This window comes from Coregonus clupeaformis, unplaced genomic scaffold, assembly GCF_020615455.1.
Source record: "Coregonus clupeaformis isolate EN_2021a unplaced genomic scaffold, ASM2061545v1 scaf0219, whole genome shotgun sequence".
Classification (NCBI taxonomy): domain Eukaryota; kingdom Metazoa; phylum Chordata; class Actinopteri; order Salmoniformes; family Salmonidae; genus Coregonus; species Coregonus clupeaformis.
Window position 1 is genome coordinate 430,962 of NW_025533674.1, and position 16,539 is coordinate 447,500.

Genomic DNA, 16,539 nt, shown 5'->3' on the forward strand with positions numbered 1-16,539 from the left:
GATGGGGTGGGAGAGACAGGAGAGGAGAGGGGGTGTGAGTAGACACCAGGAGAGAGAGGGGGTGAGAGTAGACACCAGGAGAGAGAGAGGGGTGAGAGTAGACACCAGGAGAGAGAGAGGGGGTGAGAGTAGACACCAGGAGAGAGAGAGGGGGTGAGAGTAGACACCAGGAGAGAGAGAGGGGGTGAGTAGACACCAGGAGAGAGAGAGGGGGTGGAAGACAGGAAAGGGGCAGAGAGGGGGGAGAGTAGACACCAGGAGAGAGAGGGGGGGTGAGAGTAGACACCAGGAGAGAGAGAGGGGGTGAGAGTAGACACCAGGAGAGAGAGAGGATGAGAGTAGACACCAGGAGAGAGAGAGGGGGTGAGAGTAGACACCAGGAGAGAGAGAGGGGGGTGAGTAGACACCAGGAGAGAGAGGGGGGGTGAGTAGACACCAGGAGAGAGAGGGGGTGAGAGTAGACACCAGGAGAGAGAGAGGGGGTGAGAGTAGACACCAGGAGAGAGAGAGGGGGTGGAAGACAGGAAAGGGGCAGAGAGGGGGTGAGAGTAGACACCAGGAGAGAGAGGGGGGGTGAGAGTAGACACCAGGAGAGAGAGAGGGGGGTGAGAGTAGACACCAGGAGAGAGAGAGGGGGTGAGAGTAGACACCAGGAGAGAGAGAGGGGGTGAGAGTAGACACCAGGAGAGAGAGAGGGGGTGAGAGTAGACACCAGGAGAGAGAGGGGGGGTGAGAGTAGACACCAGGAGAGAGAGAGGGGTGAGAGTAGACACCAGGGAGAGAGAGAGGGGTGAGAGTAGACACCAGGAGAGAGAGAGGGGGGTGAGAGTAGACACCAGGAGAGAGAGGGGGGTGAGAGTAGACACCAGGAGAGAGAGAGGGGGTGAGAGTAGACACCAGGAGAGAGAGAGGGGATGAGAGTAGACACCAGGAGAGAGAGAGGGGATGAGAGTAGACACCAGGAGAGAGAGAGGGGGTGAGAGTAGACACCAGGAGAGAGAGGGGGGGTGAGAGTAGACACCAGGAGAGAGAGGGGGGGTGAGAGTAGACACCAGGAGAGAGAGGGGGGTGAGAGTAGACACCAGGAGAGAGAGAGGGGGTGGAAGACAGGAAAGAGGGAGAGAGGGAGAAGAAGAGAGGTGTGAGATTGAGAGAGAGAAGAGAGTGGTTAATGCACTGTGGGGTTTTCTAAGCACTGATTATCAAGATTGATGAAGAATATGACTTTTCTAGTCATGATTGTCATGATGTCCCTTAATGAAAGGAATATTACAAACACACTTCACCCTAGCTTGAAACAAAAAGGGCAATCAGGTGCTCAACCGAGGGAGTTGAAATCCCAAATATATTCCTTCCCCTGGGACACTTCAACAGGTGACTATCCCAGGAAATAAAGAAAAAGAAGCATCCGATATTTACTGACAGGACATGAACAGGCTCACCTTCATCAGAGCAGCGATTCATGTCAAAGCGTAAGCCTGTTCATGTGCCGTCAAATTTCGGATGCTTTATGCAGAAACAGAGTACTCCTTTTTTAAATTACAGAGAGTTAGTATGTCAACACCACACTTACTCATATCCTAGCTTCCTCCTCTGTCTACACACAGGCTGCAGAGCAGACCCAAACTCTCCCGTTTTATTTCTACTGTCTCTAAGAGTACATTCATGTCTGCATTCAGAGTAGATTAAAGTTGATACCCCATACCCTGCTGAGGGCTGGCTGGCTCGTCGTCTTATGACCAGATATATTAATGCTGGGTATAATTGGGGAGAATAGGTCCTGTGTGTTTCCTCTCCCCAACACTTATATAGTCTTTAAGATGAGATGAGGGTCTGTGAGCTTTCCCCAACTGTGTGTGTGTGTGTGTGTGTGTGTGTGTACATCTGGTGAGGATGACATGAACACTCCAGCTGAGCTCCAGAGGAAACCACAAAGAGGAAAGTGGCTATTGAATGTCGATCTCAGAGAGGGCAGACTGATTCCTTTAAGTAAGTGAGACATAGATTGAGAGCACTGCTGATCGTTGCATTTGATTGAGAGTTCTTAGCACTGTGCACGAGTGTGTGTGTGTGTGTGTGTGTGTGTGTGATTTAAACTCCATTCTCCCAGTTCTGACACATAATCAATAGAGGAGAGTGTCCTCAGAGCCCTCTTACCCTGCCACTGCTTAACACAACCTTAAACATTTGGGTTGCTGGGATCAATGTCCCGTGTGTGTGTGTGTGTGTGTGTGGGGGGTTAGACATTGCGAAGAGGGGGTTTTCCATTCTGGCTGAGAGGATAAAGGATTAGGGAGTAGAAGAATCTATAGCAGAATAAAACGCTGCTGCTATTGAGCTGTTCCAATTCACTGATGCTGAGCTGTTCCAATTCACTGATGCTGAGCTGTTCCAATTCACTGACGCTGAGCTGTTCCAATTCACTGATGCTGAGCTGTTCCAATTCACTGATGCTGAGCTGTTCCAATTCACTGACGCTGAGCTGTTCCAATTCACTGACGCTGAGCTGTTCCAATTCACTGATGCTGAGCTGTTCCAATTCACTGACGCTGAGCTGTTCCAATTCACTGATGCTGAGCTGTTCCAATTCACTGACGCTGAGCTGTTCCAATTAAATTACACTGAGCTGTTCCAATTCACTGAAGCTGAGCTGTTCCAATTAAATGACACGGAGCTGTTCCAATTAAATGACACTGAGCTGTTCCAATTAAATGACACTGAGCTGTTCCAATTCACTGACGCTGAGCTGTTCCAATTCACTGACGCTGAGCTGTTCCAATTCACTGACGCTGAGCTGTTCCAATTCACTGACGCTGAGCTGTTCCAATTCACTGACGCTGAGCTGTTCCAATTCACTGACGCTGAGCTGTTCCAATTCACTGACGCTGAGCTGTTCCAATTAAATGACACTGAGCTGTTCCAATTCACTGACACTGAGCTGTTCCAATTCACTGACACTGAGCTGTTCCAATTAAATGACACTGAGCTGTTCCAATTAAATGACGCCTCTCTTCTCCCTCTCCGTTTTATTAGAGAGTGAGAGCGACTGAGTGAGTGTCTCACCCTGGTTCTTGACCTCGGCGAACTCTTTGTTGTAGTCCTCTAGAGTCTCTCTGAGTTTGAGGTTCTCTGTCTCGATGTCGTGCATCCGCTGGAGCTTCAGCTGCAACTGTTGACCCAACTCCAGCACAGGGACGGGGTCTGAGAAAACATACACACAAACACACACACACACACTACGTTACACACACTACGTTACACACACAGAGGGAGCTAGCTAGCGTGAGGAGGCTGAGCCAGTAAATCAGACAGAGAAGTGACTGACTGGTCCAGTTGAGGAGAAACAGCAGTTAAGATTAGATACAGTCCTCCGACCTACTCTACTATACTGTAGTGCTGAGAGAGAGAGAGAGAGAGAGAAGGAGATGTTTCCCATGCCAATAAAGCCCATTTGAATTGAATTGAATTGAATTGAGAGAGAGAGAGAGAGAGAGCATTTTGTACACCACATTACATCGGTGATTCCCTCTGTGACGCTAGTTTAAGTCAGATTTGATTTGTGGAGCAGTGTCACTCTGATGAAGTTGGGCTTGTCAGTCAGTCAGTCAGTCAGTCAGTCTGATTGGTCCTCGCGGGTGGGGGACGGGTGATTGACAGCTGTGAAGTAGGAAGTGCCGGGAGTGTGATGCACATCATCATCCCCGCAAAATGAGCAGAGTGAGTGTGTTTGTTTGTGTTTGTGTTTGTGTTTGTGTGTGTGTGTGTGTGTGTGTGTGTGTGTGTGTGTGTGTGTGTGTGTGTGTGTGTGTGTGTGTGTGTGTGTGTGTGTGTGTGTGTGTGTTGTGAAGACGACAGTAACAGGAAGCTTAGAGCTGAGGGGTCAAGAAGAAGACGACCAAGATTTTGTGTGTGTTTGTGTGTTTGTGCGTGCGTGTGTGCGTGTGTGTGTTTGTGAGTGTGTGTGTGTGTGCGTGTGTGTGTGCGTGCGTGTGTGTGTGTGCGTGTGTGTGTGCGTGCGTGCGCACATCTGAAAATGTCCAGGCCTCAACACACAACTTCCCCTCCAACAAGCTATACATTACTTTGAATGAGTATGTATGACATTACCTCATTATCGCGTGTCAAGTTAACAACAGCACAGGGTTGGGACAGACATATTCAGCATAGTAAACTACATATACAGTAGGCCTACAGTTTGGAAATGACCTGTCATTCTCACACACCTCCCCGGGGCTTCGATATACTTCTACAAGAACAGCTCACTCACCATTAAAACTTCAGTTTTTTGTGTGTTTGTTCATGGTTTGTTCATGTGTGGTAGTCAATCTCTCTACAGACTACACTGAGGGGAGGAAGTAGTATGGCTCAATCTCTCTACAGACTACACTGAGGGGAGGAAGTAGCATGGCTCAATCTCTCTACAGACTACACTGAGGGGAGGAAGTAGTATGGCTCAATCTCTCTACAGACTACACTGGGGGGAGGAAGTAGTATGGCTCAATCTCTCTACAGACTACACTGGGGGGAGGAAGTAGTACGGCTCAATCTCTCTACAGACTACACTGGGGGGAGGAAGTAGTATGGCTCAATCTCTCTACAGACTACACTGGGGGGAGGAAGTAGTACGGCTCAATCTCTCTACAGACTACACTGGGGGGAGGAAGTAGTATGGCTCAATCTCTCTACAGACTACACTGGGGGAGGAAGTAGTACGGCTCAATCTCTCTACAGACTACACTGGGGGGAGGAAGTGGTATGGCTCAATCTCTCTACAGACTACACTGAGGGGAGAACGTGGTATGGCTCAATCTCTCTATACCATACACTGGGGGGAGGAAGTAGCATGGGGACATATACAGGGCCTAAAACTAACTTTTTTGTATACCAGCCACTCATATGTTTTAACAGCCCCCCCAAAAAAAAATTTTTTTCCATAATTACACAAGAAAAACACACAAAAACGGATGAGCATGTTTAGTAATGTTTCAAAAAAATAAAAAAATGTATTACTAGTAAGATGTAATGTGGTATATTGCTTGATTTAATTTCATATTATGTGACCTGAGTCTTCAGAGACAAGAATGTTCAGCTGTCCTTTTAAAATTACCTTGGTAAAAGGGCGACTCGAGTTGTCACTTGTGCCTGCGAGAATCCGAAGATGTCTCTTTTTGCTAGTAGTGGAAGCAAACTCAAACATTGGAAAACAACCTAACTTGTGAACAAAACAATGTAAATAGCCAAGAAACACGAGGACAAAGTCTCACTTTAGTAGTTTTTCGAGCAAATTTGGCCAACTTTTTTATGCCTTTGCGCATTGCTTCTAAGAACAAATCTTTCAGCACTTCACTCATAGTGATCACAGCCCCCCAGACAGGCAGTGTTGCTGTGCGAGGTGGGATAGCTATAAAGTTAGCATTCAGATTTCTTTGTGCATTACCAGACATGAAACAAAACAGCAGAAATACTTTGAAAACAACTACTGCAGCATTTATTTACAACTTGCACTTGTGCCCATACTTGACTTGACTATTATTTATGAAATGCTCGCACTGTAGAGCCCTGAGTGTGACCACCCGCCAACGAGGCTGGTGAATTAGACATGCTTACCCACCAACGCCAAAATCTACCCGCATTTGGCGGGTGGCAGGTGTTAATTTTAGGCCCTGGACATTTAAGAGCGTCACACACGCCTGGCTGCCCAGCGGCACACCAGAGGGGTGGCCACATCTCTCTGTCTTCCCCTGTTGGTGCTGATGAGCCTGTCTCTATGGATGAGGGAGCGGTCTGAACAGCATGTTACCGACCTGAGTGGATGAAGGCTTGGCATTACACACAAACACTATTCATCTCTTACCTGAGACATCTATTCATCTCTTACCTGGGACATCTATTCATCTCTTACCTGGGACATCTATTCATCTCTTACCTGGGACATCTATTCATCTCTTACCTGGGACATCTATTCATCTCTTACCTGGGACATCTATTCATCTCTTACCTGAGACATCTATTCATCTCTTACCTGGGACATCTATTCATCTCTTACCTGGGACATCTATTCATCTCTTACCTGAGACATCTATTCATCTCTTACCTGGGACATCTATTCAACTCTTACCTGGGACATCTATTCATCTCTTACCTGAGACATCTATTCATCTCTTACATGGGACATCTATTAATCTCTTACCTGGGACATCTATTAATCTCTTACCTGGGACATCTATTAATCTCTTGTAGACGTTCAAGAAGGCAGCTTCTGCTTCTTTACTTCTTTTGCTCAAGGCATCGATCTGAAAGGAGGAGAGGAGAGGAGAGGAGAGGAGAGGAGAGGAGAGGAGAGGAGAGGAGAGGAGAGGAGAGGAGAGGAGAGGAGAGGAGAGGAGAGGAGAGGAGAGGGGAGAGGGGAGGAGAGGAGAGGAGAGGAGAGGAGAGAGAGGGAGAGGAGAGGAGAGGATGAGAGGAGAGGTTGAGAGGAGAGGAGGAGATGAGAGGAGAGGTTGAGAGGAGGAGATGAGAGGAGAGGTTGAGAGGAGAGGTTGAGAGGAGGGGAGAGGAAAGGAGGAGAGAAGAGGAGGAGAGGATGAGAGGAGTAGAGGAGAGGATGAGAGGAGGGGATGAGAGGAGAGGATGAGAGGACAGGTTGAGAGGAGAGGAGAGGATGAGAGGAGAGGTTGAGAGGAAAGGAGGAGAGGAGAGGATGAGAGTAGAGGTTGAGAGGATGAGAGGTTGAGAGGAGGAGATGAGAGGAGAGGAGGAGAGGAGAGGATGAGAGGAGGGAGGGAGGAGAAAAAAGGAACAATTCAATCAAAAACAGGCAGACCGATGGACAAACTGCTGCGTTTTGGTGTGTTCCATGTGTGCTCGTCTATAACGCTGATGATCTCTAATAACTAGCCGTAGTTCGTACCACTCCACACACACTGTTCAATTCAGCTGTTCATCTGATGACCGAAGCCTTTCTGCTGCTAACCACATCTGTCTGTCTGGCCCTGTCGTGTAAAACTCTACCACAATGACATCCATTAACAGCTGCCCCCGGCCACAGCCACACACACACACAGCCACACACACCGGGGTTTCCGTTAGCCGGTAAAGGCCGGCTTTAGGCAAAAAAATAAAGAAATGAAGGCGGATAAATGTTTTTGTTGCCGGCCAAATTGTCCCCAACAAAAAAGCATCCATTGCGAAATAATGCTTTTTATTCACTGATGGAAACACCAGTCGATGTGCTCCAACTTCAAAGGCAAACATCCTTCATAGGCTAGTACAGTGCATTAGGAAAGGATTAAGACCACTTGAATTTTTTCCACATTTTGTTACTTTACAGCCTTATTCTAAAATGGGATAAATAAATAAAAATCCTCATCAATCTACACACAATACCCCATAAACAGGTTTTAAATAAGCTTATTTACATAAGTATTCAGACCCTTTGCTATGACTCGAAATTGAGCTCAGGTATTTGGTATTTTATTAGGATCCCCATTAGCTGTTGCAAAAGCAGCAGCTACTCTTCCTGGGGTCCACACAGAACATGAAACATGACATAATACAGAACATTAATAGACAAGAACAGCTCAAGGACAGAACTACATATATATATATTTTTTTAAAGGCACACGTAGCCTACATATCAATACATACACAAACTACAGTGCCTTGCAAAAGTATTCATCCCCCATGGCGTTTTTCCTATTTTGTTGCATTACAACCTGTAATTTAAATGGATTTTTATTTGGATTTCCCCCGATAGCTCAGTTTGGCCGGGCGGCCAGCTCTAGGAAGTCTTGGTAGTTCCAAACTTCTTCCATTTAAGAATGATGGAGGCCACTGTGTTCTTGGGGAGCTTCAATGCTGCAGAAATGTTTTGGAACCCTTCCCCAGATTTGTGCTTCGACACAATCCTGCCTCTGAGCTCTACGGACAATTCCTTTGACCTAATGGCTTGGTTTTTGCTCTGACATGCACTGTCAACTGAATACACCCCCCTTGGCATTTTTCCTATTTTGTTGCCTTACAACCTGGAATTAAAATTGATTTTTGGAGGGTTTGTATCATTTGATTTACACAACATGCCTACCACTATGAAGATGCAACATATTTTTTATTGTGAAACCAACAAGAAATAAGACCAAGAAAAACAGAACTTGAGCGTGCATAACTATTCATACCCCCACCCAAAGTCAATACTTTGTAGAGACACCCTTTGCAGCAATTACAGCTGCAAGTCTCTTGGGGTATGTCTCTATAAGGTTGACACATCTAGCCACTGGGATTTTTGCCCATTCTTCAAGGCAAAACTGTTCCAGCTCCTTCAAGTTGGATGGGTTCCGCTGGTGTACAGCAATCTTTAAGTCATACCACAGATTCTCATTTGGACTGAGGTCTGGGCTTTGACTAGGCCATTCCAGGACATTTAAATGTTTCCCCTTAAACCACTTGAATGTTGCTTTAGCAGTATGCTTAGGGTCATTGTCCTGCTGGAATGTGAACCTCCGTCCCAGTCTCAAATCTCTGGAAGACTGAAACAGGTTTCCCTCAAGAATTTCCCTGGATTTAGCGCCATCCATCATCCCTTCAATTCTGACCAGTTTCCCAGTCCCTGCCGATGAAAAACATCCCCACAGCATGATGCTGCCACCACCGTGCTTCACTGTTTGGATGGTGTTCTCGGGGTGATGAGAGGTGTTGGGTTTGCGCCAGACATAGCGTTTTCCTTGATGGCTAAAAAGCTCAATATTAGTCTCATCTGACCAGAGTACCTTCTTCCATATGTTTGGGGACTCTCCCACATGCATTTTGGCGAACACCAAACGTGTTTGCTTATTTTTTTCTTTAAGAAATTGCTTTTTTTCTGGCCACTTCTGTAAAGCCCAGCGCTGTGGAGTGTTTGGCTTAAAGTGGTCCTATGGACAGATTCTCCAATCTCCGCTGTTGCGCTTTGCAGCTCCTTCAGGGTTATCTTTGGTCTCTTTGTTGCCTCTCTGATTAATGCCCTGCTTGCCTGGTCCGTGAGTTTTGGTGGGCAGCCCTCTATTGGCAGGTTTGTTATGGTGCCATATTCTTTCCATTTTTTAATAATGGATTTAATGGTGCTCCGTGGGATGTTCAAAGTTTCGGATATTTTTTTATAACCCAACCCTTATCTGTACTTCCTCACAACTTTGTCTCTGACCTGTTTGGAGAGCTCCTTGGTCTTCATGGTGCCGCTTGCTTGGTGGTGCCCCTTGCTTAGTGGTGTTGCAGACTCTGGGGCCTTTTCAGAATGATTTGGATAGTTATGTAAATGTGACATTTCCATTTAAGAATGATGGAGGCCACTGTGTTCTTGGGGACCTTCAATGCTGCAGACATTTTTTGGTACCCTTCCCCAGATTTGTGCCTTGACATTTTCGAATAAGGCTGTAACGTAACAAAACGTGGAAAAAGTCAAGGTGTCTGAATACTTTCCGAATGCACTGTATACCAAGCCCCACCCCTCCCCAACAAATATACCAAGCCCCACCCCTCCCCAACACATAACACGCCCCACCCCAACACATATACCAAACCCCACCCCTCCCCGACACATATACTAAGGCTCACCCCACCCCAACACATATACCAAGCCCCACCCCTCCCCAACACATACACCACGCCCCACCCCAGCACATATACCAAGTATAGCCTAATTATTTTAAACTACATTGAGATGCTGCTCCTCTGTCTGCCTTGTCTCTCCACAACACTGTCCCTCTCCACAACACTGTCCCTCTCCACAACACTGTCCCTCTCCACAACACTGTCCCTCTCCACAACACTGTCCCTCTCCACAACACTGTCCCTCTCCACAACACTGTCCCTCTCCACAACACTGTCCCTCTCCACAACACAGTCTCTCTCCACAACACAGTCTCTCTCCACAACACAGTCTCTCTCCACAACACTCCACAACACAACGTCTCTTTAAGTGGGCAGCGTACGGTTTCTCCTCCAAGACCTCAGAACTCTATTGAAAAAATTAAATAAAAAGCCTCTAAAAAAAATTATACTATAAAGTCCTCAGTCCTCACATGATCAGTCCTCACATGATCATCTGAGTGGCTGCTAGAAGTGATTCCTTGCCACTGTAAACAGGGTAATACTGCCTCTGCTCCTATTGGAACAGAATAAAGCTTTAAACATGGTTTTTATTCAGCTGCTTTTGGCTGATGCCATCGCTCTCCCCTCCCCCTCTCCAACACGCACACACACGGAGAGGTGTAAGCTGCATGTCCTCAGGGTTGGTCTGTCCTTGCCACCACTACCCACTGCTGCCCTAGCCTTGAATACAGGCCTGAGTATCTCCTGCTGCCCTAGCCTTGAATACAGGCCTGAGTATCTCCTGCTGCCCTAGCCTTGAATACAGGCCTGAGTATCTCCTGCTGCCCTAGCCTTGAATACAGGCCTGAGTATCTCCTGCTGCCCTAGCCTTGAATACAGGCCTGAGTATCTCCTGCTGCCCTAGCCTTGAATACAGGCCTGAGTATCTCCTGCTGCCCTAGCCTTGAATACAGGCCTGAGTATCTCCTGCTGCCCTAGCCTTGAATACAGGCCTGAGTATCTACTGCTGCCCTAGCCTTGAATACAGGCCTGAGTATCTCCTGCTGCCCTTGCCTTGAATACAGGCCTGAGTATCTCCTGCTGCCCTAGCCTTAAATACAGGCCTGAGTATCTACTGCTGCCCTAGCCTTGAATACAGGCCTGAGTATCTCCTGCTGCCCTAGCCTTGAATACAGGCCTGAGTATCTACTGCTGCCCTAGCCTTGAATACAGGCCTGAGTATCTGCTGCTGCCCTAGCCTTGAATACAGGCCTGAGTATCTCCTGCTGCCCTAGCCTTGAATACAGGCCTGAGTATCTCCTGCTGCCCTAGCCTTGAATACAGGCCTGAGTATCTCCTGCTGCCCTAGCCTTGAATACAGGCCTGAGTATCTCCTGCTGCCCTAGCCTTGAATACAGGCCTGAGTATCTCCTGCTGCCCTAGCCTTGATCTCACTGGAATACAGGCCTGAGTATCTACTTCACATTATCCTTAAAATGTTTAAGTCGATCTACATAATTATCACAATAAAACACCATTGTGTATGAAACAGACATTGTGTGTGTGCTCTGACAAGTAGAGTACATGATAGGCGGGTAATCGTGGCAACCAACGGTACTGGTCTACATTAAATGGTAGTCCACTACACAGAGATACTGTCTGGTGAAATACGATTAAATCATGTAGAAACCCAGAAGTGTGTAGATTGTCAGGCCAGCAGAAAGTAAAGAGGGAGTAGACGTTGGTTCAATACACATAAACGGGTTAGACCAGAGCCACAAGGCCACCCAGACAGACTCCTCCAGTACATCTGTGCTAATCTCAACAGAAAACCATTCAAAAACAGTACAGAGAGCCTATTATCGTATTAACACCCACACGGAGAGACATAATAAACTACTCTCAACTGAAAGTCAGTCTATACAGTGGGGGAAAAAATATTTAGTCAGCCACCAAGCAGCTTGGTTTGAAGAAATCAACTGCGGGAGCAATTATTAGGAAATGGAAGACATACAAGACCACTGATAATCTCCCTCGATCTGGGGCTCCACGCAAGATCTCACCCCGTGGGGTCAAAATGATCACAAGAACGGTGAGCAAAAATCTCAGAACCACACGGGGGGACCTAGTGAATGACCTGCAGAGAGCTGGGACCAAAGTAACAAAGCCTACCATCAGTAACACACTACGCCGCCAGGGACTCAAATCCTGCAGTGCCAGACGTGTCCCCCTGCTTAAGCCAGTACATGTCCAGGCCCGTCTGAAGTTTGCTAGAGTGCATTAGGATGATCCAGAAGAGGATTGGGAGAATGTCATATGGTCAGATGAAACCAAAATAGAACTTTTTGGTAAAAACTCAACTCGTCGTGTTTGGAGGACAAAGGATGCTGAGTTGCATCCAAAGAACACCATACCTACTGTGAAGCATGAGGGTGGAAACATCATGCTTTGGGGCTGTTTTTCTGCAAAGGGACCAGGACGACTGATCCGTGTAAAGGAAAGAATGAATGGGGCCATGTATCGTGAGATTTTCAGTGAAAACCTCCTTCCATCAGCAAGGGCATTGAAGATTAAACGTGGCTGGGTCTTTCAGCATGACAATGATCCCAAACACACCGCCCGGGCAACGAAGGAAAAGAAGCAAGAAGCATTTCAAGGTCCTGGAGTGGCCTAGCCAGTCTCCAGATCTCAACCCCATAGAAAATCTTTGGAGGGAGTTGAAAGTCTGTGTTGCCCAGCGACAGCCCCAAAACATCACTGCTCTAGAGGAGATCTGCATGGAGGAATGGGCCAAAATACCAGCAACAGTGTGTGAAAACCTTGTGAAGACTTACAGAAAACGTTTGACCTGTGTCATTGCCAACAAAGGGTATCTAACAAAGTATTGAGAAACTTTTGTTATTGACCAAATACTTATTTTCCACCATAATTTGCAAATAAATTCATTAAAAATCCTACAATGTGATTTTCTGGATTTTATTTTCTCATTTTGTCTGTCATAGTTGACGTGTACCTATGATGAAAATTACAGGCCTCTCTCATCTTTTTAAGTGGGAGAACTTGCACAATTGGTGGCTGACTAAATACTTTTTTCCCCCACTGTATATCCCTGACAAAATGAAATAGTCCACCCACACAACAGTGTGGTGAAGAAGGCGCTACAGCACCTGTTCAACCTCAGGAGGCTGAAAAAATTTGGCTTGGCACCTAAAACCCTCAAACTTTTACAGATGCACAATTGAGAGCATCCTGTCGGGCTGTATCACCGCCTGGTATGGCAACTGCATCGCCCTCAACCGCAGGGCTCTCCAGAGGGTGGTGCGGTCTGCCCAACGCATTACCGGGGGCAAACTATCTGCACTCCAGGACACCTACAGCAACCGATGTCACAGGAAGGCCAAAAAGATCATCAAGGACAACAACCACCCGAGCCACTACCTGTTCACCCCACTATCATCCAGAAGGCGAGGTCAGTACAGGTGCATCAAAACTGGGGCCGACAGACTGAAAAACAGCTTCTATCTCAAGGCCATCAGACTGTTAAATAGCCATCACTAGCACATTAGAGGCTGCTGCTGCCTATTGAAATCACTGGCCACTTTAAGAAATGGAACACTAGCCACTTTAAATAATGTTTACATATCTTGAATTACTCATCTCATATGTATATTCTGTATTCTAAACTATTCTACTGTATCTTAGTCTACGCCACTCTGACATTGCTTGTCCATATATGTATATATTCTTAAATTCCATTCCTTACTAGTTTTGTGTGTATTGGGTATATGTTGTGAAATTGTTAGATATTACTGCACCGTCGGAGCAAGGAACACAAGCATTTCGCTACACCCGCAATAACATCTGCTAAACACGTGTATGTGACCAATAACATTTGATTTGATATTTCTACTGTATGTACAGCGCATTTGGAAAGTATTAAGACCCCTTGACTTTTTCCACATTTTGTTACGTTACAGCCTTATTCTAAAATGTATTGTTTTCCCCCCCCTTATCAAATCTACACACAATATCCCATGATGACAAAGCAAAAACAGGTTTTTTAGAAATGTTTGAAAATGTATACAAAAACAAAACTGAAATATCACATTTACATATAGTACCAGTCAAAAGTTTGGACACATATGGAATCATGTAGTAACCAAAAAAAGTGTTAACCAAATCAAAATATATTTTATATTTGAGATTCTTCAAATAGCCACCCTTTGCCTTGATGACAGCTTTGCACACTCTTGGAAAAGCTGGTTGAGAGAATGCCAACTGTGTGTAAAGCTGTCATCAAGGCATAGGGTGGCTATTTGAAGATTCTCAAATATAAAATATATTTTGATTTGGTTAACACTTTTTTGGTTACTACATGATTCCATATGTATTCTTTTATAGTTTTGATGTCCTCACTATTATTTCACAATGTAAAAAAATAGTCAAAATAAAGAAAAACACCTGAATGAGTAGGTGTGTCAAAACTTGACTGGTGTAAGTATTCAGACCCTTTACTCAGTACTTTGTTGAAGCACCTTCGGCAGCGATTACAGACTCGAGTCTTCTTGGGTATGACGCTACAAGCTTGCCACACCTGTTTTTGGGGAGTTTCTCCCATTCTTCTCTGCAGATCCTCTCAAGCTCTGTCAGGTTGGATGGGGAGTGTCTCTGCACAGCTATTTTCAGGTCTCTCCAGATACAGTGGGGAGAACAAGTATTTGATACACTGCTGATTTTGCAGGTTTTCCTACTTACAAAGCATGTAGAGGTCTGTAATTTTTATCATAGGTACACTTCAACTGTGAGAGACGGAATCTAAAACAAAAATCCAGAAAATCACATTGTATGATTTTTAAGTAATTAATTTGCATTTTATTGCATGACATAAGTATTTGATCACCTACCAACCAGTAAGAATTCCAGCTCTCACAGACCTGTTAGGTTCTCCACCTATTACCTGTATTAACTGCACCTGTTTGAACTCGTTACCTGTATAAACGACACCTGTCCACACACTCAATCAAACAGACTCCAACCTCTCCACAATGGCCAAGACCAGAGAGCTGTGTAAGGACATCAGGGATAAAAGTGTAGACCTGCACAAGGCTGGGATGGGCTACAGGACAATAGGCAAGCAGCTTGGTGAGAAGGCAACAACTGTTGACGCAATTATTAGAAAATGGAAGAAGTTCAAGATGACGGTCAATCACCCTCGGTCTGGGGCTCCATGCAAGATCTCACCTCGTGGGGCATCAATGATCATGAGGAAGGTGAGGGATCAGCCCAGAACTATACGGCAGGACCTGGTCAATGACCTGAAGAGAGCTGGGACCACAGTCTCAAAGAAAACCATTAGTAACACACTACGCCGTCATGGATTAAAATCCTGCAGCGCACGCAAGGTCCCCCTGCTCAAGCCAGCGCATGTCCAGGCCCGTCTGAAGTTTGACAATGACCATCTGGATGATCCAGAGGAGGAATGGGAGAAGGTCATGTGGTCTGATGAGACAAAAATATAGCTTTTTGGTCTAAACTCCACTCGCCGTGTTTGGAGGAAGAAGAAGGATGAGTACAACCCCAAGAACACCATCCCAACCGTGAAGCATGGCGGTGGAAACATCATTCTTTGTGGATGCTTTTCTACAAAGGGGACAGGACGACTGCACCGTATTGAGGGGAGGATGGATGGGGCCATGTATCGCGAGATCTTGGCCAACAACCTCCTTCCCTCAGTAAGAACATTGAAGATGGGTCGTGGCTGGGTCTTCCAGCATGACAACGAACCGAAACACACAGCCAGGGCAACTAAGGAGTGGCTCCGTAAGAAGCATCTCAAGGTCCTGGAGTGGCCTAGCCAGTCTCCAGACCTGAACCCAATAGAAAATCTTTGGAGGGGGCTGAAAGTCCGTATTGCCCAGCGACAGCCCCGAAACCTGAAGGATCTGGAGAAGGTCTGTATGGAGGAGTGGGCCAAAATCCCTGCTGCAGTGTGTGCAAACCTGGTCAAGACCTACAGGAAACGTATGATCTCTGTAATTGCAAACAAATGTTTCTGTACCAAATATTCAGTTCTGCTTTTCTGATGTATCAAATACTTATGTCATGCAATAAAATGCAAATTAATTACTTAATCATACAATGTGATTTTCTGGATTTTTGTTTTAGATACCGTTTCTCACAGTTGAAGTGTACCTATGATAAAAATTACAGACCTCTACATGCTTTGTAAGTAGGAAAACCTGCAAAATCGGCAGTGTATCAAATACTTGTTCTCCCCACTGTATGTTCGATCGGGTTCAGGTCCGGGCTCTGGCTGTGCCACTCATGGACATTCAGAAACTTGTCCCGAAGCCACCCCTGCGTTGTCTTGGCTGTGTGATTAGGGTTGTTGCCCTGTTGGAAGGTGAACCTTCACCCCAGTCTGAGGTCCTGAGCTCTCTGGAGCATGTTTTCATCAAGGATCTCTCTGTACTTTGCTCCGTTCAGCTTTCCCTTGATCCTGACTAGTCTCCCTGTCGCTAAAAAACATCCCCACAGCATGATGCTGCCACCACCATACTTCACCGTAGGGATGGTGCCAGGTTTCCTCCAGACGTGACGCTTGGCATTCAGGCCAAAGAGTTCAATCTTGGTTTTATCAGACCAGAGAATTTTGTATCAAAAGGTCTGAGAGTCTTTAGGTGCTTTTTGGCAAACTCCAAGCGGGCTGTCATGTGCCTTTTGCTGAGGAGTGGCTTCCGTCTGGCCATGATTGATTGATTGATTGATGGAGCGCTGCAGAGATGGTTTTCCTTCTGGAAGGTTCTCCCATCTCCACAGAGGAGCTCTGTCAGAGTGACCATGGGGTTATTGGTCACCTCCCTGACCAAGGCCCTTCTCCCCCGATTGCTCAGTATGGCCGGGCAGCCAGCTCTAGGAAGAGTCTTGGTGGTTCCAAACTTCTTCCATTTAAGAATGATGGAGGCCACAGTGTTC

The 16,539-nt window shown here is 46.2% G+C and overlaps 1 protein-coding gene across 1 annotated transcript in view; it reads right to left on the reverse strand.

Moving 5' to 3' along the window:
- Nucleotides 1-16,539, reverse strand: part of LOC121555674 (protein CASP) — a 165,514-nt gene that overhangs the window by 95,026 nt on the left and 53,949 nt on the right. The window contains exons 4-5 of the mRNA XM_041869499.2: nucleotides 6,215-6,293; nucleotides 3,064-3,201 (exon numbers count right to left, since the gene is read on the reverse strand). Coding sequence (XP_041725433.2) covers nucleotides 3,064-3,201; nucleotides 6,215-6,293 — 217 coding nt within the window. The remainder of the gene's footprint in view (nucleotides 1-3,063; nucleotides 3,202-6,214; nucleotides 6,294-16,539) is intronic.